Raw genomic sequence first — 25,983 nt, 5'->3', positions numbered from 1 at the left:
GGACCCCCGAGAGGAACTTCAGGAAGAGGTCCTGAGGTTTGGAGCAATTTTGGAAAAAAGCTAGATAAGCGGACCGACTCAACGACTAGAGCCAAGCCGGCCACCTTCAACCTTGAGCAGGCCTGCCTTGCTGGTTCGTACTGCTGAAGAGCTCCAGAGGTCCGACTTCCAGAGTTTGCTCAGGAGTTCCCTGGAAAGCAGGCCAGCAAACCCTCACCGAACCCAGACTGGTGAAAAGCATCGAGGGACCCCACCAGAAAAAGCTCCAGAAAAGGTTCTAATTCCGAAGGTAAAATCTAAACAAGGGCTACCGCAAGGGGTATCCGAGCAGGGCTTCATCAGGGTCGAGCTGAAACTTTGACTTTGTCCCAGTCAAACGCAACCAGATGTCCCAACATGGATCCATAGGTTTCTATGTGCTATATAGCACTAAATCTTTAAAAATTCTTATCTTCGGACCCTTAAATTGCATTTTTGTTGTAATTTTAAAGATACAAATATTTACTATTTTTATCAATTTGAGTGGGATTTTTATTGTGTGTTGTCTTAATTATTTACTGAATTGGTGTTTTGAAATGTTTTACATACATGTCTCCTAAGTTAAGCCTGCCTGCTCGCAGCCAAGCTGCAAAGGATTGAGCATTGGAATCATTCATTGAGGCCTGTACTGAGCACTAGACTGTGTTAGTGGCCTTATTGCCAGTGATGGATGCACATTTGCCACTAGTAATAACCCACTTTCCAACAAGAACAAATATAAAAGATGTAGCAAGCTGTCTTCAAAGGAAGGGCTAGAGATTTTACTACCATGCTTGTCACTTAACACCAGACCAGAGGTGCAGTATGGGCTAGAAATACAAAATGTAATTCTATAGAGCGAACTCCAGCTCCATCCACAGAATACTTCTTCCAATGGCCTGATGGGAGTAGAGCATTCTAGACAAAGGACTTTACACTGCCCACTAATTGTAGGTTGAAAGTTGAAAGGCTTTTTTTCTTGTCCGTCACTGACCCCCAACACTTGGAAAATACTTCCACAATGGGGGGTCCATTCATTTTTGTAAAACAAAAAACTTTCGAAACGTTTGATGGCTAGCCGTCATGGTTGACGGTACCAGTCGTCAAGTTTTTCCTACATTGACAGGACCCACCTTGATTGTGGTTCCTGTCAATGTAGAGAGCTGTCAGCAGGGCTAGTGGATAACTCTAAATCTGGCCAGCAGAGGTCTCTCGGGGTGGCAGAGTTATTGCCCTCTGCCACCAAGACAGAGTTAAGGGTAGGCGCAAACTCTAAATCAGGCCCTTTGATCTTAAAAGATTCAAATACCCTTTGAAAAACAAAATTAAGGTAAAAGAGGTGTGTCTAGTCCTAATCTTCAAATATTATATTTCAACCAAGCCCCTGAAATGCAACACTCAACGTAATACAGAAAGTGTGTTGTCACAATATCAATTCACCTCCCAAGCTAAGCATTTTCTGCATATTTATGCCCTGCTCCAACCGTACGGCTTACCGGTGTACTAAATGACATTGGCACCAATGTGCAGTGCTGGAGTCCTGCGTTTTGTTTAACAACACAATGCATTCTGACAGTTGTAGTTACTTCGGCTGATCCAACTAAACTGTCACACCTGAACACAATAATTTGTGAGGGAAAAGACCATGGCTGGAGCAATATATTCTTGGTGAGATGGAGTAATTTAGTAATCTTATCTAACATTTGCTGATAACGTCCCCTCTTTAAGTTCTTATTTTACAAGACTTAAACATCTGGGATGACTGCCCAGACAAGACAGTGATTAAGAATGTAATAGCAAATACAGCTGCACTTCAGTTTACAAGAAAGGGTTGAGGTTCACACCACACTGCTAGCCAAAATTAACTTCTGTTTCTCACCATAGATTAAGTGGTGGTGTACACACCAGCTTCTAATCTTCAGTTTTGTTTGGCCAGGCCCCAACATAGCTGGGGAAGCACTGGCTCTTGAACAGATCATGGAAGCAGTTTCATGGAAGGGAGCTTGAAGAAAAACTATACAGACTGAGTAAAGAGCAGAGTAAATGAAGAGACTGGATGTCTGAGTTTTGTTTATAGAATGTTTAAGATACGATTGGAAAGAAGGAGGAAAGTGGTTCATGGATTATTAGAACATTGGAATGTTGAGCACTCCATTCAAGACAGTGGAGTGCTATGGGCTTGTAATGGCTGGTAGAAGCCCTAAGCATTAACATTCCACTGTTTGTTTACAACTGTTGCTGTAAACAAAGGCCTCATGGAGCCACAGGGGATTCCAACCCAATTGGCCTCCGTGAGGCCTGTGTTTTACAAATTAGAACATTCCGCCCTCTAGAGGCGGAATGTTCTAATAGCCTTACAATCCTTCATAACAGACTCTACTGGCCATTAAAGGCCTGCTCACTTGTTAAAGGCCCTCGTCGAACGCTGGAGCGGGCCTTTCATGGCCAGTAGAGACCGCTACGTTGGGCTCTAAGGCTTTAATAGGTAAGACAAAAGTGATAAAGAGAAGGTTACAAAGAGCACTGTGTCACAATTATGATCTTGAAACGGTGATAGCAAATACAAATGTTCTTCTTTAATATAAAAATCTAGAACATACAGAGAAAAGGCAATAATATGATTCCATTAACCTGGGAATAGCCATAGTTGGTCATTTCCCCTGGTTATTCCTTGGTCAGTAGTGTTTTTTCCATTTATTGAAGTTTCTATAATTAGTCTAATTTGCATGTTGGTGGCAAAGAAGGTGGCTCTGTTTTTCCATGTGTACTGCAGCCATCTTCTATTCTTTGTGTGCATAGGTGCCAGTTCCTCCCACAGCCACCAGCTGTTTGAAGTGATGTCTTCTGATGAAGTTCACAAGGCACACTGACCTATCACGTAGGCGTCCAGTTGTCCCTGTGGTGCTGTGACCCTCACAGTGTCATTTGACTCACTTGCATTTGGTGTTACACCACCCTTGAGTCTCAAGCAATCAACATTCTGGAGCCCAGTTGGTGTCATTGGGTCAACCATGTTGAATTATTAACTGACACTCGTGGGGTCAAGAGTGAGAAGCGGCTGAAAAGTTTGTTAATGCACCCCATGGGACCTGGCAAGAGGGCCTTATCTTGAAGTTTAATCACAGTGACTAGGATACCTGTGTAAAACTCTGTATGTAGTTGAAAAGCAACCTCACATCCGACATTAATATTAAAAAAAAAACAATGTGAAGTACAATCAGTACATTTTTCAGTCAATCCATCAGTACCCTGGGGGGACAACTGACTCGTGTGTAATGCACCTCAAGGCACAGAACAGACATTGCAATCTCAAAATGTACAATTCTGAAGATGTGTTAAAGTTTTAGAGAATTGCTCTTGCGAGCCATCTCCCTTCAGTTAAAAAGTGCTTCAAAAACCCAGCAAGATGGATGACGTTCATGTCATTGAGAGTACAGCATGGAAAACAGCCATGCAATTACAAAGCGGTTGTTACAACGACCGCATTGTTACATCACAGTACATTTCAACACAAGTCGTTACATCGACTTGCTGTAGGGGGCGCGCTAAAATAAAGAATAGTATAATTTACTATTACAACACCTTCCCTACTGTAGCACACACTTGAGTTGGAATAGTGAAGTATACTATTCCTAAGTCCAGCGCCGCCACTACAGCAAGTCGATGTAAAGACTTGCTTTGTAATGTACTGCGATGTAACAACGCGATCGTTGTAACAACCGCGTTGTAATCGCATGCATTGTAGACGCATGCAATGTTAAGTGTCCTATTTGTACAGCATGTACCAGGGAAGTCCATGCCTATGTGCGCGCTCGTCATAGGAGAGACGAGGCAGCAATCACCACTGTGCGCCTTATTAAGGGTTCAGCACAGAACCCGGCACGAAAGCTGCATCACTGTTGTGGTGTCAGCCTGCTGCACACCAGTAGCTGGGGAGAAATGGCAAGGTTGGTGCAAGATAGGGCGTTTTCAAACCATGTGCAGGAGGTCCAGCAAGAGTGAGCTGAAGCAGCTGCACGTCACCAGTGAAAGATGGACCACAGAAAACTAAAAAGTCAAAGCGGGCAACAAGACAAATACGTAGTGACAGGCTTTTCATGTAGTAGTTTATCCAAGAGGTCTTCCTTCCCAGGGTGTGCTAATTCTCTAACAAAGAGGGTATATTCTGTAAGGAACAGTCTTGTGTCTGAAAACAATGACGGATCTCAAGATAGGGTAAGTTCCTCCTTAGCCAAAGGCAGTCACTAAAGTTGGGCCCTTGTGGCTGACAGTCCTGTCACCTGAAGGTCAGATTTTGGAGCCCTCACACATCTGTTAGGGTGTCATGCTTCATCATTGGTCGCTCTGCGTCAAGGCCCACACTGCAATGCCTGATGGGCCTGGGGGCTCTTTGTCGGAGATCTGTTTGATCTGAGGTTGCCGTAAAGATGAGTGCAAGTGAAGGGGCTACCTAACCGTGTAACCAACAAACCATGTGAGTGGTGGCTAAAATAGGCTCTGGTATGCAAAGAATGAAGTTTTATAGGTAATAGATACCAGGTCCAACTAAAAACAGTGGTGCTATCATGTGGTCATCAAGCACCAGGATAGCTTCTAATGTGGACTGGTCAACTTGTTTAATGTCTTGAACATTTTGCTCTTCCTTCCCCTTTTGATTTTAAGTGAAAACAATGACCTCTTCGAAATAGTGCTCAATATTTCAGTGGTGTAAATCATTCATTTCCTGTGGACATCGATGCTGCTATCAATGTCATAATGGTTTGAATTCACCCATCTGGTGAGAATTTATGCCTTCGGTTCCAAGACGCCCACTCTGTGCCAAGGGTATTTCAGTCCTATGATGAATAATCAAAGGAATTTGGTAGAATGTGCTGCTTAAGTCATTGAATCTGCTGACGCCAGATGTTTCCTGAGTTTCAAATCTCAGGTGAAAGTCTTACAGGTGCGAGTCACATCAGCCGAATAAACCAATGTTATGTCTGTTTCCAAAGCTTATCAAGGGGCTGGGAAAATACCAACAGGTAGGCCGACTTATTGATGATAAAAGAGTGTTGCAACAACACAGAGGCTCCATTTAGCAGGTCCAAGAAGAGATGAGTAGCCTCTTGCAACAAGACATATCTGAACTAGTAGAGTGACCTGATCCCGGGTTTCTCGCTCTATCCCTGTACCCAGGAGGCAGTCAAGCAGCTACATATGCATATGTAGAGACATGCTTCAGTCACATAAAGCCATACCATGAGAGAGCCACTCGTTCTACACGTCCCGGACACTATTTCTCTGTGTAATAGTGCTAAACTTTTCACAAAACTTGTCCTTAAATGGGTTATTATCAGTTGGAGCTGGAGTAGACGTCATTTTGCATAAACACGTTTCCAGTCATGTGGTTCTCTTCAGATACAAGTGCCTCAACTTTGAGGCATCCGCAGAAGAAATCTTCCAGAAAGAAATACAGAGAATAATCCGATGTATTCCAAAATGTTTAAACTATTGTTATAAAATTCTTGTTTTTGGAAAACCCAATGAAAGACCTGATGCCACCATCAAGAAAGTCTGCCATGGTCTACACAAGCTTAACTTAACACTAAGCAAAGACAAGCGTGACTTTTACTGAATAGTCCACAAATGTTGTGGTCATGTTTTCTCAGTAATTGCAAACATTCCGACCCAAGAAGATACATTCTTGCTCTTGGCTCTCAGATTGTTTCATTGGACGGCTGGTTCCAAGAGTGTGCAAACTTCACCCAATTTGCTTTTGCATAATTAGGAAACATTTCGGTAAAATGCTGTGAAATTACACGTCATTATGCAAAATGCAAACTCATAATTTAGTGTTATATTTTAGCATGAAAGGCATCCTCCACATCAATTTCTGATGCAAGGATGCATTTTGCAGTTAATAAAAAAGCGCAAGACACATGGCTCGCGGAACAGCTACTCATGTCCTCGCCATTTGTATTATTCTTGTACGCTCGTAGTAAAATTTTGCAGCGATTGTGATATACGACGTAACGTAATGGTGTAATTTCAGGAATTTCACCTAACAACCATAACATGGAATTCCCGCAATACGCAAATTACACCAGCATAATTTACATTATGCCCGGGCCTACTAGTAAGTATTTAAAATACATTGAAGATTTTGCCCCTCTCACTACATCTATGAGGGTACACCCGAAGAAAGGCTATTCTACTTCTGGAAGCAATAGATTCAAGCTACGTTTGTTGCAGTTAAGTCGCACGGGGGCATGGTACATGTTGATGCTGCGCTGCACTCCTAAATAATAGTAGATGCCAGTCCTGGTAGCCTAGAAGCCATTCTAGCACATTTCTCAAACAATAAGACACATCCCATTCTGCGATAGCGGGAACGTAAAAAGCCTACTCACTAGTAAAAGAGGATGGTCTGGCTGTAGGGTTTAAGAGCATTTTCATTTGTTTCACTATTACTGAGCATCAGTCCTCACCTGCTGATGATTCTGAGCTGGATCCCATCTTTCCATCACCGAGTCGTGCTCTTTCTCATTCTTTCGACCCCTCTCTCTTGGAATTCAGAAACTGGAATCTCTTGTCCAGCCATATCATTTGACCTCCAGAAAAACTCATCACTGTTATAGACTTAAAATCTTGTGAATAGTCATTTAGGGCCAGATGTGGGTAAATACTATTTTCCAATACTGAAATACCGAATTTTACCGATTCGGTATTTAAGAATAGGTAAATAGTATGTAGGTAATCATTCGGTAAATACCGAATCGGTATTTACCAATTCGGTAATTCCCATTCATTACTATGGGCCTGGAGGCCCATAGGAATGAATAGGAAGCCATTCACTATTACCGATTCGGTAAATACAAAATCGGTAATAGGGGGAACATTCTCAAGGGTGGGAGGGTGTCACATTGACACCCTGTTGCACCCCTGAATAGTGCATGGGTGCACATGTGGCACGGCATGTATGGGGCATGTATGTCTGCCACATTGCACCTTTGAAAAAGCACAAATTTGCTTTTTCATGGGTTTTCGATATTTACCACCAACTTTTATTTGGTGGTAAATACCGAATCCTTAACTGTGCAATGCACTCATTAGAGTGCTCCCTACATTTCAGATTCGGTAATTTACCGATTCGGTAAATTACCGAATCTGAAATGTAGCCACCTACATCTCAATAGCCTAATACCGGTCGGTAACGGCTGAAATTCGGTAATGTAGGCCGTTACCGACCGGTATTGGGCTACCTACATCTGGCCCTTAGTTCTTAATATTAAGCTTGGGAAGATTGAGTGTTGCCTGGTCCTACTATGACAGTCTTAAGCTGATGTTTGAACTGTTGAAGTTGTCATATTAAATTATGTTAATTGCATTTAGTTGCTTTGTGAGATCTCTTGATTTTACATTTTGGAAGAATTGTCGATCAATCGTTTAGACAGTGTGTAGGTTCCAGAACTGAAATAGAAGGGAATGTTGCACATGTCATGATCTGTGGCCCACACTTACCGTGTTGCACTTGACAAACGCAGAAGCACGATACGGCAAGCCGTCAAGCGGTGTGTGCATTGAGAGGAAGTTAAGGCTCGCTGTGTCCGCAGTGTTGGTGCGACTCGGAGAGAGGCGTTGTGTCTGCTCTAGTTGCACTGTTCAAGGTGCCTGACTGCAATGGCCTGAAAGAACAAGACTCTACAAGGTTTGCATGCGGCAACAACCATTTTAAGCTGCCAAGTAGAATTTCCCTGTGGTCAGAGCGGCCTTGCTAGGCAATCAACAGACTTTGCTGCTGGCTAGGACCGTGTTTCCAGAGTAAAGAAAAACTGTGGAAATTGATCATCTTTGGAATCAATGGAGGTTTGAATTCAGCACAGCGAAGCATCCGTAGGAATCCGTTCATGTTTGTGGAGACAAAACTATATTTACCAACTACTATTCCAGAACGATCCTTTAAGGATAGCAAACTCATATTTTTGCAACCCTTTGTATTCAACTTGAGGAATGGGAGGAATCCTCCTCACTTCAAAGACTTTGATATATTTTTCTTTCCAAGCACGTATTGTACCTAAGGTAGCGACATTGGATGGAAAAACGATCGCTTTTTACTCAGATGAACTTTACAATTCTAGCGTATGTTTATTACAATGCAGTTTATGAAACCACCACCTCGATTATATTTTCCAATCAGGAAGTGTGTTCTCATAAGATAAAAAGTAGTTATGTGTAGTGAGAGAAACAAGATAGTTTCAAATACTTCTCACATCTAATTCTTTGATATTTGTGCTTCAGTTTTAGTATTAATAAAAACTCAGAGTTGCATCACAATGTGGAGAATCAGAAGTACAGAGATATTCTGTAGGTGTATCATGTGTAATAGTAGGTATCAGCACTCATCCAGCTGAAGGCAGTGCCCTAGATGAACATAAAGTCTGATTGGTGATATCCAGTGTCTATATTTTCTCTCCTATCCACCTCCTATTTCTCTGTGTCCTCTGCTAACCAACATATTACGGCTAGCTGTGGACCCAGACCCATATGGAAACTTTAATCGCTAGTTAGACCTGCAATAAATGAACAAAGGTGTGTAATTGACTGAAACAGCAGAGGGCGTTGCATGTCCCTACTGAGCTATGGGTTTCAAAACAAGGCTAACATGAGTTTCTACAGATCGAGATTTAGGTGCATTGGAAAGACTTGTGTCTTCGTTCTGGGATAGTGAGGCACTGCAGGTAGGACTAAGGTGTTCAAAGCAAAACCAAAGGGGATGAAGGACGGAGTGTTGAACAATGCAAGCACTCACCCCCAGTAAAATTATCTGGGTTTAATTCATCATCATTCTTTAGCTCACTCCGCCACCCCAGTTCAGACATGGCCATATGCAAATCAGTCTGAACCTGTGCCTCATGGGAACAGTCCAGCGTGAACTGCCAAGCCATGTCTTCCCTGGACCGGAAGCAAGCATCCTGGGACCGGTTTCTGGCTAATCAGCCGTCATCAGCCAGGCTAGCTTGAATCCAGTGGCAAAGTGAGCAAGGGACCCATGTCTGAGCATACCATGCCAACTAAGGGTGAACAAAGCAAAATCAAAGGGGATGATGGATGGAGTATTGAACAATGCAAGCACTCACCCCCAGTCAAACGATCTGGGTTTAATTCATCATCATTCTTTAGCTCACTCCGCCACCCCAGTTCAGACATGGCCATATGCAAATCAGTCTGAACCTGTGCCTCATGGGAACAGTCCAGTGCAAACTGCCAAGACAGGACTAAGGTGTTATCACCGAAATTGCAGACATGGACGGATGTACCCTGGAAAAGCTGATGTCTTAATAAAAGAAGCAGTTGTGAACAAGGTGCTTTGGCTGATTGTCTTCATCACATTATATATCCTTCTTGCAGATCCTCCGCCCTGCCCCCGCTGGACTGGCCGCTCCCCAGCCAGTATGAGCAATACGAGCTGAAGGTCGAAGTGCAGCCGCGGACACACCACCGGGCTCATTATGAGACTGAGGGCAGCCGAGGGGCTGTGAAAGCCTCACCTGGAGGGCATCCGGTAGTCAAGGTAAGGTGAGTCCATAGTGGGCCATTGATAAAGATTAAGATATGCAAGTTTGGAAATGTTGGTAAACGCATCTTAACAATGTAAAGAAGGATGCAGCTGCTTAATAGCTCTTCGGTGTTCATTGGATCTGTGTTGATGCAATTTCCATTGCCATTTTGAAACTATCTAACCACGTTTTTGGCAGCCATCTTGGGTCAATATCATTGCATTGTCTCCAAGTCGTCATTAATCTGCTGTCAGACATGTGTCAGAGCCATATCTTTAATGAACTTTGTGTTTTTCTTAGTTCTGGTCTTAATGCATTGCTCAATAGTTATGCTGTAACAACTTTACGACAGTTGTAATAGTCAAGCTGGGTCTGTCCTGACACGGTGGTGGTTTCCATCTTGGATCAGTCTTGTTGTGCATATGGTAATCATCTAGGATCTATTAAAACAGTTTTGGCAGCCGTGGGTATTCAGTCTTCAGTGAGGAACAATCAGAGAAATCGTGATTCAGTCTTGGTGCAAAATGGTAGCCATTTCACATCAATGTTAAAACGGTTATTCAACAGCTACAATTCTAATGGTAACATTCTACATATTCCATGAGCACGGTGATGTTATAGAGCATGTACACGTGTATTATTCTAACCTAAGACAGCACAAGACTGGGCATCATACACTGTCTTTTTCTTAACCAAACACAGTCAATAAATAGCAATATAAAGACTAATAAAGAGGAAAAGATCACATTTAACTGGCCAATCATGCAGCATGCAAGGTCGATAGGTATAGGTAACCTTCTCTCCATCTCAGGCGTTTCTCTCCTATGTAGATGTGCGTGGTCCCCTCTCCTCTAGGACGCCATCTCCTACACCACCTTTCTATCCTCCTTGACTTTTTTCCTGACACTCCAGCATGACATGCAGTCTAAATTTTGCTTCCTTTTCTTCGTACTACATTTTTCCATTTGCACACGTTTTGACCTTAAAACTTCTTTCACTTCTTTTTCTGGTTCGTTCTTAAAACATATCTTTCCTCACATCATTTACAAGTTTGTTGTTTACAAATCTCCCACTTTTATTTCAACCTCTTTAACTTTGTTCGCAACATTGTAACACGTTTACTCTTCTGTAACTTCTCTACTATCATTCTTATCATCCTTATCTTACAGTGATTACACCCTGTTAGCACTCTGTTCAAAGGCACCCAATCTGGATTCAGATGCATATTCTCCTCACCACTTAGAATAGTGACACATGTGGTTGAATTGGATGTGTTGCTATCATTCAGAGGAGAGGATGTGACCTAACAGCTAGAGCGGTCGACCGCAAAGCTAGAGAACCGGGTGGGACGCTCAACATCCTGTGATTCTGGACAAATTACTTAAACTCCCCTTGCCCAACAAAAAATTAATGTTCCGCGCTCTGTAACGCAACTGGTGCTCTGATACCTTCAGTTAAAGTTTTGCGCTGTATAAAGCTCCCCCCAAAAATATCAACGCCACTTTGTATATTCCTCCATTGCGCACTTTCCAATATTAGATCCACACTGGCCACCAAGCATTGCAATATCCTCATCTTCATCGTCTCCCACACTCCTCTTTATCCCACAATAGTAGTCTAGATCAGCAATCGGCTTTCTTATTTCTTGACCCTGCGATGTTTTCAATATCGAAGCTATAGTCAACCAGCCTATTGCTAAGGCGAACTAACCTTGCCCTACACATAGATTAGTAAATCTTTGTGCTCCTTATGATAGAGACAAGTGAATGGTAATTCACCCTGAGGGTGGATTTAAAGCGCCTTATATACATCTTGAACATTTGTATGACCCACTTGCAGGCTAACACCTTCTCAGTTACCAAGTGCTGTCCTTCTGAAGGTCTCTGTGTGCATCACGCAAAAGCTAGGATGTTCTTTCCGATGTTATATCTTTGGGTCAAAGCCCATCCTAATTTATGTTTGCTGGTATCATCAGTAAGGCAAAAACAGTGCTTAATCAACAACACTGGTACTTTTCATGAGCAGCAGTTAAGGACACATTTATTTACAGGAAGATTAGAACACAGGATGTTGAGCCAAAGCTGAAACTCGAACCTGGTTCCCCAGCTTCGAAGTCGGCAGCTCTGGCCATTAACGCCACATCCTCTCCCTGCCTTTCTGGTTGGTATTTTGTTCTATTTTAGGCGGCACTAAAAGGAGAAATGGGCTGATGCAAGTTGCCCCCTGACGAGAGCCGCGGAACGTATTTTTTTTACAAATTAACAACTGGGCAAACCTAATACATAAAGTTGCAATATTGGGTGTATAATAGTTTTTTTGTAATGGTTCGGAACATTTGAGTCTGCTCATCTTCCGATGTAAATTTAGCTCACTTCTTGAGTAATCTTATGAGGGGTTCAGCAGTGGAGTCAAAGTTCTGCACAGATTTTGAGATTCACAACATGCACACTGGTGTGCTCATGGCATCACATCATCCCTGCGCCAGCCGTTATTTTCTGTATTACCAAAGTAAAGCAGGATAAAAGGTGGGATCTGGGAGCGCAGTCATTTTTCGATGTTCGCCTCACCCGTGAAATTTGGCAAATTACAAATATCTGTGAAGGTTGGTGACCTGCTGCTTCCCTCACTCCCAGCCCCATGGATATTCATGCCGTTCACAATGCTTCTCCATCCATTGTTCTGGGTGAGGTGTGGAGTGTGGAGCGTAGAGACTCCACCGGCTCACATGCAGCACACTGGCTTACATGCCAGCACTGAGTGCGCTCTCTGACTCTAAGAAGCCATCAAAAAAGGCCAGCAAGTGCAAAACCAGTAGCTCTGGGTTTAATGTGCTCACATATACAAGCACAAGCATGCAGAAATCCAGTTCCTGCGACAGCACCTAAAGCCGGACCTGGAGTAGAATTTCGTTTGCAAAGGGCATGCTGTTACAGTCGGCCCCACTGTCATGAATGTTTCATCTTCAATGGGTGAACCAAGTAGATTCACGGTAGATGAGCCTTGATTAAAATTTTACCAGATTGATACATCTTTCAGGTGGAGCCATGGTCTTCTGTTTTATAAGCAGCACCAGGCCGTACAGTTTGCAGTGAATGTTACTGAAAATGTTATAATTGTGATCGCCCGTTGGGGTAATATTCCACTGCCTAGAATGCCTTACGTCCCTATGTGTTCTGTATGGGAGGCAGTAACATTCCCACTGTAGTTTTGTGTACATATTACCCATACTTCATGAGTGTCTTAGAATCCATCAGCAGATGTTGGATCACTTTGCCATCCCTAAACAAAAGCAGCTTCGCACAGGAGGTCTCTCATTCACACTCTGCTTCCAAAGAGCCTGTCCTGCCAGCACTGAGTTAGTGGCCTCTTCTTCCAACAGGCCAAATATTGCAAACTCCTCCATAGATAAGTGCTCATGCTAAAATGGCAGAGCAGACGGTGACAGTCACCCCCTGTATCGCCCATCTTTGATTCAGTCCTGCCTCCCCACGATCTAAATCCTCATACTTACCTAGCACGCCAGAACCTCTGCCTTCAGACAGGATACCACCACAGAACCGGGGCACCACTCACAGGACCCATGGAGCTTTAGAAATCAAGTACAATTTCAAGTATACCACCCTCTGTGAATAAGGCAACAGAGTTGAAAGAAAGCTTGTTTACCAACCTTAAGTAAGAAGTGGTACAGCACAGCCAAGTGTAAAACCATGATCTGAGAGACCAGAAAGGTAGAAAAAACACCCATATTAGGATCTGTGGTCTTACATAGGACCAGCCAGGAGGGAAATTAGTGAGTTAACAATTAGATGAAGCCAAGAGAAGACAATGTTGTGGTGCTGAGGAACAGCTTAAGTACCTGGTACAGATGTTTAAGGATTCATATAATTTTTCACCTTCTAGTTTCTTAACCACTTAGATGCAATCACATGAGTGCCAATGGGCAGAGTTATGCTCTGCCTCCCTCAGGGAGCAGCACCGAGTGCGCTCCTCAGTTCAGTTGCTAGGCAGCTGTCTACGAAGGACTGAATCAGAGTGTTGGGGGACAGGATCCTGTAATTCTGGAAATAAGAGAGCTACAGGGGCACCAACCTTCATGGTATCTCTTTCCTGTGGCTAATTTTTAATTAGGACATTCTTGCTGGATAGTTAAATGGCAGAAATGATATACTCTTACTTTATACTTTCTGTTAATCCTCAAAAGGGAGATGAAAAATAAAGGGAAAAAATTATTCTGGTTCATAGTTTTTCAGGCGTTTCACTCTGTTTCAGTAAGGGAAGACGCACAAACTCTTAGGAAGTTAGAACACGTTTCTGATAGACTGATTAACTTGAGAGAGTGCAATTGAATGCCACCCCTAGGCTTCCAGCTAGAAAAACGCTAGCATCAGGGGTGGAGGCAGTTGTATTTATTTATGTATTTTTCATGTTTATAAGGCGCTACTCTACTGAAGAGGTGTCGGCAAGTGTTTTACATTACCATCAGAGTTGAGTTGCGGGGTATTCCTACAAAGTATCATCATAAAAACATCAACCACACAACCGAGAAACAGATAGGGTGTAAATTGACTAGTATCGCAGACCAAGATTAACAAAAAGAGGAGGAAATTCAAAATTGAGTCCTGGAACTGGGAGGATGTTAAAGTGCCGTGCTCCACAAGGCAGAGGGGAAGAGAAAAACTGTTAGCAAAGGATGTCGTGGCCAAACAAAATCAGTGGTGCATAGTAAAGTAGTTGAAGACTTACAATAATTCATAATAAGATAAGCAGAATGAGGTGTGCTAGGTGACAGAGGTTTATAAAGCTGGAATGTGAGAAGGCTTAGAATGTGGTAGGCCACAAGTAAAAATTAAGAAAGTGACAGCAAAAGAATTTGCGGAATTGAAGTAAGGGCTCCGAATGCCTTCGCACTTGATGGACAGATTGAGGATTTGCTTTTATCACTAATCAGAAGTATTTCTGCTGTGGATTCATACGTCGTAGACAATTTTGTTTTATCCACAACTGGATTTTAGAAAAGCAGGCAGAGATCCTATCACTGGAGGATTGGTAATTTAGAAATGTGAAACGCTTGGTCTACCTCTGCTGTTTTGATCCTCAGCCGTCTATCCGAGCAAGTGATAGACTCTATCTCTATGTTCCAATCCCCTGAGCCGTACAGGTTCTAGGTTCAATATCTCAATATCACATCCTCTTTCTCTCTCTCTTCTAATCCAATCAGCCATCCCCTCTCCCCTCTCTCTGGAGGTGAGTTTGGGTGCTTTCTGTCTACAAAGGTCTTCAAATTGTGAGGGAAGCCGTAGACTCAAAAGTGTTGAGGAGATCTGATGCTGTGGAAAGACAGAGCACTGAGTCTCTACCAGCCACACCAGAAGTGTCTTTGAAAACTAGTAGCAACTACCAATGTACACGGCAAACTGTACTTTCAAATCGGAAAACTGAATATCACTGTAACGTTTGAAATGTTTAACAGGTTACTGTGAGAAAATGAAATGTAAGAATTAACATCAGTTTCTGTTAAAATTATTGACACAACATTTACCCATTGCTCCCCCCACCCAAGTCCCTTAGACGAGTCAGCTCTCTTGTTTACAGTAAATGTTTTACTTCCTATCCAGGATTTATTGTTAGAAATAAAAAATAGAAAATGTAGGGCTTGTTGTACTAAGGCCTGTGCCCAAACCAGTTTGTGTTACTTGCACACGACTGGCTTGAGAACACAGCTTCATTTTGAAAAGCGACTGATCAATAACGTCGCAGAAACTACATTTGCAGGCGGTCACAAAATATCCCGCTTCTTGAATATTAAGGGGCAGTTTGGCGTCCCCATCCACCACCCTATCCCCCCCCCCCCCCCCGACCCGTGCTTGCGCGTGAATCCAGGGATGAAGACTTATGAAGGACAACAGACCTCCATCCCTATGTTTGCATTCCTACCAAAGGTTATTGGGTTTTTTAAGTAGCCATGTCCCCACAGGAAGTCATAGCCTGGTATAATGTTGGCCCCTGTACTAAAGTTTAATCCAGACATAATGGGGAAAGAATATTCATAGTACGATGGTGCCCACGCTGTCATAATGTTGGCCCTAGCTTAATGGTGGCAGTACCGTGAGCATTCATTGTGCGATGGCGCCAAGGTACGAATATAAATAGTTGTGATTGCATTTTAGTTCAAGCACACGTAGAGAAGAGGGAGACCAGTGCAAGTAAACATGTGTAATGTGTAGACTAGCGTACATGCTGAGTCAACAATCTCTCAAATCCCAGGATGGATGGGTCTTTGTTAATACTTGAATTTTGGAGAGCAGGTTGGGCACAGTCAGACTATTGCTTCTTCTGTTTAGACCCCGGATCGCTCAGCCGTTTTCCCCCTCATCAATTCCCTTCCCAGTCATGTTGCTGTCTTTCCTCTTCTGTTCCCCCTCAGCGCCTTGAAGCAGTATAAGCACTATACATGCAAGTTGTAAGAAAAGCCCGATTGGTCTCTCCCTCTCCTGCTAGGTCCTTCCACCCTTAGTTCCATAGTGAGTGTTCTTTGAGTTTTGTTAAATGTTTGGATGTCATGAGCCCTGCACAGGTAAACAGTAGCCCCCTTCCTCCTATCTACATTCCCCGCAGTGGTTTGATGCACCTTATTAGGTCATGAGCATGATAGCATCCAACTAGGCCAGCGCGACTTGAACGCCCTCACCCCTCCGGAAGGCTCAGTGCCGCGCTCCCAGTCCAGTCCCAGGCCCTCTGGCCCGAGAGGTGTCCGGCCCTCCCTTGCCCCTGAGGTGGGCTCCTCTGCCGCCGCCTGCCGTCCACTGACGCCCACTGACGCCTACAGCACAGTTCCATCCTCCTGTTTTCAGTTATGAGAGGCGCTGCGCCGCTGGGTGTGTGTTCCATAAGGGCCGCCGTAATTGGCCTCATCCTCTCCAGCCGCCGCCCCTCTCTGGCCTTTTCGTTTCCAAAGGCCGGGGTTACCGTTATTGTGTTTTTCCTGCCTCGCACGTTCCCTCCTTCGCCTCCGTCACGAAGTCCCAAGGAGACACTCCACATTTCTAAACTTCAGCGGTGTCTGAGATAAACAGAGCCTGGAAGCGGGCGGTCTTCTGCCGACGCTGACGTCTTGTTCAGCTCCCACGGGAGGGACTTTGCGTGTAACTGAAGACCTACAGTGCAAGCATCAAGTCCAAAACTGAGGCGCGCATGACTGAGATGCGCGGGGTAAATCCCGCGCAGCCCTGGCGGTAGAAATGAGCACTGCTAGGCTTGTTTTCTGACGAATGCGACATTGTTTGTTGTACACTTCGGTGACTGAGGTAGAAAGTTCAGTGCTCCTGAGATGGTGTTGTTGCTTTATAATTGTAATTCCATTCCATTCAACTTTATTTCGGTCATAAAAAGCCATAAAAAGTAAAAAAATACATACACACACATACATTGCATTTATATAGGACTTACTAACCCTGACAAAGCGTCGAAGCCCTTTTTTCGTCGAGTAGTATGCTATTCAAAACCCAAGAAAGATTAGTGGTGGATTATATATATATATATATATATATAATATATCAATGTCACAGAATATGGGCAATATATATATATATATATATAGGGATATATTAGATTGAGCGGTGGACATGTGAGTTTGTTATTTGGATTGAAAAAAGATAATGGAAGGATAGCCGAGGGAAGGGCTTGCATTTATATAGCGCTTGCTAACCCTGATAAGGTGTCGAAGTGCATTTCGGCGGGTAGCACGCTACTCCAGAACAGGCCCGGACTGGCAGTTGCGGGCACCGGGCAATCCCTCGGTGCGCCGCAAGGGTGATGGCCGGTTTTGGGCCCTCACCCTTGCGGCGCACCGAGGGATTGCCCGGTGCCTGCAACTGCTAGTCCGGGCCTGTTCTGGAGTAGCTGCAAAATCGACCCTGTAACAAAATCGGCCAAAAACCAGCCCCGGCAAAGAGCTCGGTCGCACCCCCAGGGGGCCGGCCGAGCACTTTGCTAGGGCCGATTTGGTTCTCAATCCGGCCCTGCTCCAGAACCCAAATGGGATTAGTGGGGAATTAGTATAGGGAAATATGGCATTAATTTGTGCGGTGCACATGTTAGTCTGTTAGACGGATTGAAAAGGATAGTGGCGGGATAGAAGAGGGAATGGTCTAGAAAGTGTTTTTAAAAACATTTTTGGGGAGCTCATAGCAGCAGGAAGAGGTTTGGGATGAGTAAAGGGTAGGTGGAAGGGGGAAGAGTCGCGACGTGACCCAAGCATGACAAGGTATCAGGCTTTGTCGAGCATTAACCACAAACCTAGCCATGTACAATTACCAGAGACGCACATGGGACATCAGCTGGACCATGCACACCTTGAGGTGCAGGAGCAACAGAAAGCACTCGGCACTGAACGAGCATCACCGAATCTGCACAATCATCAGAAAAGCTCCTTAAGCTGCATGAGCACAAGCTGGATCTTCCTGCAAATGTTCCATGTGCAGCAAATACACCACTAGCGTAACCAGTGCTACAAATCCACAACTTACATAACGTATGCAGCTAAAACACCACTCATGGGCTGAAGCAGATATGGATCACTCGTGATAAAGCACTACACTCGCAATAATCATGCACTTGCCATTACAAAGATCTGCAGCTGTGTACCAGTGCTGTATGACACTACTCACACACTGTTTAGTTGACATGTCAGAGAACTGCACCAAGCGCTGAACATGGACCACTTCTCCTTCCTTTGCTGTGTACGTGCACGCACACACACGGCACTGCACACACAACCCGTACCCCTGCTGCTGCATAAGCACCCTAATGCACCAAAGCTGCACATGCCCCACTCAAACAACAGATGCTAAATAAGTTCTACTAAGCTTCCTTGCACAATACAAAAATGAATAACTATTTGAATAAAATGTATTCAATATTAAAAGTTTTTTTTTAAAGAAACCTGTTATTCTTCTGTGGTGTTGGGGTCCCTTTTGCATTAGAATGTCTTAAAATTCCCAGATAGCTAGCTAGCAATGTCACAGAATGCTCTATTACTTACCGGTAATCTTCATTACTCCTGGTCCCGTTGTCCTCGGCCCATTCATAACTTATGGAGATAACCATCTCCCGACAGAAAATAAAACAAGAGGAATGCTGGGATATCCCTACTGCCCCTCCCCCCGGGAGTACAAAGGTAGGATCTACCCAGCAGCCCTCCTGTACAAACAAGCCCAGACAGGAAGGCCGGCCGCCCGGGAGGGAGGGAGGGGCGTATGAATGGGCCGAGGACAACGGGACCAGGAGTAATGAAGATTACCGGTAAGTAATAGAGCATTACCCCCAGGTCCCTTATGTCCTCGGCCCATTCAGAACTTATGGAGAAATACCAAAGCAGAAAAGCCGGCCTTCCCAACCCAACAGAAGCCAACCCAGGAAACCACACCAAGGCAGCAACCGCAGAAGGAAAAAGGAAGAACCGGGGAAACCCCAGGCAGAGCCCCCGACAAGAGGAACCCCACCAGACCAGCACACACCCAACAAGAGCAAGGGCGCACAGCCAGAAGACCAGACCGGCCACCAGAGAGGGCAACCAGTCCACCGCAGGAACACCCCACAGCCAACCAGCGAAAGGGGGAGCACAGACACCCAAGCCACCACAGGCAAGAGGACAAACAGCAGAAGAGAGGCCAAGATCCACCAGGTCAAAAAGCCACAAGCGGGCAGAAAAAGACAACCCAGGCAAGAACAGGCAGGAGACAAGCGGACCAGAGGAACCAAAGGCCCAACAAAGAAAAACAGCGGAAGCCCACCAGAACTCAACCCGAAAGGCAAGACCGAGCCCAAGGCCAGGGAAAGAGAGAAAACCCAGACACCAGGGGACGAAGAGCAAACCCCAGGAAGCCAAGCCACCAGGTCCCGCAAGACGAGGACACAAGGCAAAGTGAACCAGCACCTCCAGGAAACCCGAGCAGGAACAACCAACAAGGGCAACCAACCAGGACAAAGAGACCCGGAAAAGAGAAAAAAGGGAACCGATTAGGAACCCCAGGAACCCCGAACAGAACACCAGCCAAAGCGGAAGAATAGGAGCAGGAAGCCCCAGCCCGATGAAGGCAAACCCGAACTCCAAAGCAGGAGAGCAACCGGACGGGCCAAGCACCCGGAGGACCCAAGACGACAGCAAGGGAACCGCGAAGGACACAACAACCACAGCCAAGCCAAACCAGAGACAGGCCAGGCACAAAGACCCCAAACAGCCCCAGCAAAGGACCAGGGCAGAAACCCAGAGGCCAGAGAGACCGAGGCAAAACCATCCCAGAGGACCTCACAGAACCAACCGCAGCCAGGGAGGAAAGCACAAGCAAACCACACCCCACAGCCCGGCAAGACCCAAGGCAGGGCACGCACAGGGGACGAACCCCGCATGGCGAAAGCCGCAACCGAGGACACAGACAGGAAGCCAAAGCCGAAGCCAAAGGCAACCCGCAGAACCAACCCAAAACAAGGGAAGGACAAAGAAGGAAAGACCCCAACAGAGCACAGGCCCGAGAGCCAACAGCCCCGCCAACGCCCCAACGAACCCCAGAAGAGGCAAGAAGGGAAAACAAGAAGGCAACAGCGTGACGGCCAGAAACAAGAAGAAGACCGGAACACATCACACCCACAAGCAACCGGAACCCCACGACACAGGGACCAGCCACCCCAAAGGCAGACAGGGCACCCGCAAAGAAGCGCCAAGCCACCCAAGAAACTCCCAGAAGAGACTCAACCAGGCAGCCCAGGACCGCAGCAAGAGCACAACCAGGCAACCCAGAGCAGGACGCACAAACAGAAGGCAGACCAGCCCAGAACAGGAGCCAACAGGGAGGAAGCCCAAGGCAACAGGCCACCACAGAAAGCCACGGCCGAAAGCCAAGCAGAAGCAAACGTAGGCCACAGCAACCAGCGCAGCGCGCCTCCCACATGGCCAAGCAACGGGGAGACGCGCAGAGCGACCCGGAAGAAACGGGGAGGCGGCGCCCCCGCCCCAAAAGGGCCGAGAAACCGGAACACCGGCCAGGAGGAAGCCACGCCGCCCAGCAAGCCCGGCAGGCCGGGAGGCAGACCCAGCAGACATCCGCGGAGATAAAAACCCACAGGCCCAGGAGAGGCAACAACAACGGCCACCCCGCACCACCACCTAAACCAGAAGAGGCAGGGAAGAAAACCAAAGGAAGAAGCCAATCGCACCCCGCAGCTCCAGGCGGCCAGGCAGAAACCAACCAGGCCAGACCAAGCCACCGAGCAGACAGCGGGGCGTGGGAACAACACACCAACCCCGAGAAAAGGAGGCACGACAGGACCCGTCAGCCGCCAGGAGGCCCCAGGCAGACAACACAGCAGACACAGGAGGGGATGCCAGGAAACAGCAGAACCCAGCAAAGGGAAGGCCACAGCACCAGAAGGACTCAAGCAGGCCCCCACCACGCACCACGCCCGACAACAGGCGCAGGCCGGTAGGAACAGAACAGCCGGACCCAAGGCAGCATAAGCCACCCAAGCAGAGGCAGAGGGGAGAGAGCACCCCAAAGAACCAACGGCACCCACGAGAGGAACCAGGCGCAGCCAAGGCAAAGGAGGGACAGGACCAGGAACCCGGAAGGGAAGAACCAGGATCCCCAAGCAGGGCAGAGTCCACAACAGCCAGCCCGCCGAGGAGGCAAGACCACCGAGGAAGAACAGGACGGCAGACCAACCTGAACGAGGGGAGCCCAAGGACCCACCGCGCAGTGGCCCAAGAAGCAGGAACAACGACCCACCACCAGACGGTGCAGAGAGCCGGAAGCAGAAGGCAACCCAAACAGGCCGCCGAAGCAGAAAAAGAAGCGACACCGACACCAGAGCACCAGAGGGCAAGGTGCAAACCAGCAGGCAGGGAAACCCCAACCACACAGGGAACCCACGAGCAAGCAAAGGCAGGAGCAGCAAAAAGAACCAGCCACCACAGAGGCGACCGGAACCCAAGCCAGAAACAGAAAGGGCAAACACCCCCAGAGGCGCCAAGAGCAGGGGAACCCCCGAAGAAGAGAACCAAGGGAACAGACCCACGGAACGTCCACCACCGGAGAACCGGGGCCAGCCGAAGGGAGCGCGGACCCTTGAAACAGCTGCAGCAGGAAACCCCCAAAAGGGAAGGCAGCACAGAGCCCACAAGCAAGCCCCGACACCAAACAGAGGCGCAAAACCGCAGAGCGGAGGCCAACCAAACGCCGCACAGGGGACCGGAGGACCGACAGAGGGCAAAGCGCCAGCCAACCAACACAGCAAAAGGAAGTGCCAGCCAAGGCAACCCAGGAGGCGGACGAGCAGCAGCACGGCAGCGAGGAGCCCACATCAAGGAGAAAGGCACCCACACCCAGCCGCAGCGAAACAGGCAGGCAACGAAAACAAGAGCAGCGCACACACCCATCCAGACCTGGGCCCGGGAAAGCACCCCAGAAACCGAGACCCAAAGCCCAGCGCCGCACTCAGAAGCGTGGCGAGTCGACAGGAGGCACGAACCAAGGGCGGCAGCACCAAAGACGGCAGAGGCAGCCTACAGAACACAACCACACCCAGACTCCGAGGAACCCTGCCAAGTCGGAAGGAACCGCGAGAAAGGAGATCCGCCGAGAAACACCGGAGGAAGAGCGCCCCCGCCGAGACTAGAACCTGGACCACCCACCGCTAAGTCGTCCGTCCAAGTCGAAAAGGCATGACAGGCAGAGCGTCAGGGACAGAGCAGTCCCACCACAGAGGCAGGTAGCTCCCAACAGTTTACAGACACTCAAGGTAGTCAGTGCAAAGCATGGCATATGTACAGCGCGCACCCTTGACAGAAAACCACAGACCCCATCACACTGATGTCGGGAGCAGAGAGTGGCATCAAACAGGCAACCCAGTCAAAAATGCAAAACGCTTGACGGAGGGAAAAATCAACACATTTGCAAACAGCAAAGCACAGGATGCAGAACCAATGCCGAGGACCGAACTTGGGTCACCAGCTCCAAGCCGGCAGCACCTGCTGCAACGCCACCTGTACTGGCACCACAAGGAACACACCGGAACAAGCCATGCCGCATCCGAGCACCCTCCGGGGGAAGCCAGGGAACAGCAGCCGGAGACCGAGCACCACGCTCCCAGGCAGGCTCAGCAGCAGCGGCAGCCTCGAGACATCCGAGGCAGGAGTGCAAGCGTTCCAGTTATTCAACACAACACTGACAAAGGGAGCAAAAAACACCGCAAAAGCGGGACTCACCCGGAGCGGGGGCCTGAGCAGCAACAGCAAGGCCCCCACACACCAACAGCCGGATCCGGGATCGACCATCCAGCGCAGCGCGTCTCCCACCCGGCCAGGCTCGGGGAGACGCGCACAGCGACCCGGAAGTAACCGGGAGGCGGCGCACCAGCCGCAAAGGGCCGGAAAACCGGAACAACGGCCGCGAAGAAGTCAATCCCCCCCAGCAAGCCCGGCAGGCCGGGGGGGAGACACAACAGGAACCACACCCCTGCCCGTGAAGCCAGGCAGCCGGGCAGGAGGAGCCAGAAGAGGACTGCACGCCACTCAAGCCCAGCAGGAGCCGGTGCAGCACCCATCATCAACAGCATCCATCAGCCATTCTGTCGAAGACAGAAAAAAAGAACAGGAGGGCTGCTGGGTAGATCCTACCTTTGTACTCCCGGGGGGAGGGGCAGTAGGGATATCCCAGCATTCCTCTTGTTTTATTTTCTGTCGGGAGATGGTTATCTCCATAAGTTATGAATGGGCCGAGGACATAAGGGACCTGGGGGTAATATGGACACACAATTTGTCTTTAATTGCATGGTATGCTGCATACATTGCCTTCAACTGTTTTGTAATCTGCCACTATTTTCCTGGATGTTTTAGGCATGGTGCTGCTTTGTTTGGTTCTCCAATCCCACACGATTCCATTGGCCCTGCTAGTACCATCCCTTGTTTTGTTTCCTCATTCTGCCCCATGTGCCACTACCTCTTCCCTCCCCCTCCGCGCTAGAAAAGGTCACCAGGAACCTTGTAAGTTCCGAGCAAACTACCCATATGATTTGTTAGTTATCATTTCTGCACATTTCACTTGCACATCAGTATATTTGCCCGTACTTCCAGTGGGCTGTTTTCAATGAGCTTTCTCCCAGGTGCATAACAGCTCCATTAGTGTCATACATTTCTCATCCATAACTTAAAGATTCCCACACTTGTGTCAGGGCTCAATTGGTGAGGGTGCTGAAATCTTGTCCAACAGTTCTCAATTAAAATCATGGCCCCCCACATGCCTCAGCCTGATGACAAGGGACAAGAGACTCCTTTCACATAATATTGGAGCAGAGAACTCCTCCACCCATCACCCTATGTAGTCTGGTGCCGGTAAACATGGAGAAGTTACTTGTGTTATTCGCCATGTGAGGGCCTAGCTATGGCACCTTGTGGAGTGATTGTCCTGAATTTTTCATTTTCTTTATATTGACTTGGAAACTTGTTGTTTTTGACCTTTGGCCAATAAGGGATTGCCAAACTGCCTCCTACAGCGTGTGATTTGTGCCTATATTATGGTAGCCATTTTTGCTAATAGCTCACATATTAGACTTTGGTGTTAGTCAACAGGCCTCAGTAATGAAATGCCAAGTGAACACGTTTTTGGAATGAAATTGCTGAATTAAATCAGCTGACCTCGTGCATGGTAAATTTAACAGCCAACTGCAAGGTTTTCTAATTCAAACCGTGGAAGCTACTAACACTAGCATGTTTAAAGGTTAACATAGAGACTGTTACAACAGCAACTGCAGCAGCTCAGTGTGAAAAGCCTACTTATAGTTTTGGCTGAGTAAACGATAGGAAAGCCATTCTTATGGCATATAACTACTAAAAGAAAATAACAATTATTAGTCAATATGGATTTCTATTTCATAGACACAAGAATTACTTTTTATAAGGTTATCATATATCTGCTGTTTAGTAATTCACATGAAGCTTGGTGGCCGTAACCTCCAGTTTTAATGGGCTCCTTGCAGTCACCAGGTATTATTTGCTATTACACCTTTGGGCTGCAGATCTGACCTCAACCCTGGAAAAACATGATTCCTGGGCTTCAGCCCTTTTGTCTCAGCAACTTCCATCAAAGGAAGCTGATACTTCTCAAAGGACAGCTGCAACAAAGTGGCATCCTGCTTTCTGGTTTGGAAGTAATCACTCCAGAACACAGTTCAATGTGTGCGCAAACAGGGCTGACTAGCCGTTACCCCTATTTGGTTTGTGCCGAGATGGTCAGATGCATTCAATGGCTGAGGACTGGTCCATAGCTGGTTTGGGGACCATTCCTTCTGGTTTATGGTTCGTAACGCAGAGACCACCTGCATTAAATAATTTTGGGTAAGACCTCCCTCAAACATTTGTGGGTGGGGAGCACGCATGGTGATGCGCTGAAAAAAACAATTTAAAACACTGGCCCTGTTGAGCTTTCTATTGGGCACTATGGATATAGGACTGAGCCTTTTTCCTCATATCTTCTCACCATCCCTTGACTTTCTTATTCATGGTTAAAATAAATAAAATCATTGCCCCCTCTCTGGTCACAGCTCCATCATGTCATAGCCCACCTCTTGTCGTGCCCTACAAAACCGCCCAGATATGCTAACCTTCTCTCCCGTCAGTATTATCTTCTGCCATAAGTACCTACCTCATGTGCCAATGACCATTTTTCCATCTTTGCACTCCTCTCCCAACTCTGTCCAGATCTACCGTTGAAGGTCTCCTCTTTCACCACTGGCCCGCTCACATGTCTATCACTCTTGTCAATTCCCATTAAAATACGCAGTAAGGTTCAAAGGGAATTGTATACACAGATGTGGGGAGTTCAGATGCATTTGCAAGCAACAAGTTGCATAGATTTTTATAGGTTTCAATACTTCTTAGTCACGATACCCAGCCAATCAGGGCATAACTCGATGTAGCATATTTCTTAATATTCTTCCAATCCTTTATTGACTGACAACACTTGACTATATATAGAAATGTGTTTGTGCAATCAAAGTAGAGCCAATGATGCAGTTTGTCAGGTACACACATGATTTTATCATTCATGTAAGCCTTGCAGTCATTTCAAATTCAGCACAGGCCAAGCTCCTATTAAGTGACACAAAATGGAACCTGAAATAAAATGGATTTTACACTATCACCTACCACCATACAGCTCACTGTCCACTGCTCCTGTGACTGCCCTAGTTAAGTGTCTACCTTTCCCGTCAAGTGTCCACCTTTCCTGTCACTGCACACCCCCTCCATGATTGCATGCTTGCTTCATCATTGCCTACCTCTCCCACCACTGCTCACCTCCCATCAATTCCCACCTCCTATCAATGTTCGCCTTTCTTGTCACTGTCCACCCCCTCCATCCTGACCCACTTCCTCCATTGA

General features: G+C 46.7%; 1 protein-coding gene across 1 annotated transcript in view; it reads left to right on the top strand.

Moving 5' to 3' along the window:
- Positions 1–25,983, top strand: part of NFATC4 (nuclear factor of activated T cells 4) — a 298,850-nt gene that overhangs the window by 112,937 nt on the left and 159,930 nt on the right. Inside the window, exon 3 of the mRNA XM_078644835.1 lies at positions 9,406–9,568. Coding sequence (XP_078500961.1) covers positions 9,406–9,568 — 163 coding nt within the window. The remainder of the gene's footprint in view (positions 1–9,405; positions 9,569–25,983) is intronic.

This window comes from Lissotriton helveticus, chromosome 5_1, assembly GCF_964261635.1.
Source record: "Lissotriton helveticus chromosome 5_1, aLisHel1.1, whole genome shotgun sequence".
Taxonomy (NCBI): Eukaryota; Metazoa; Chordata; class Amphibia; order Caudata; family Salamandridae; genus Lissotriton; species Lissotriton helveticus.
This window is presented reverse-complemented; position numbering and strand designations above follow the sequence as displayed.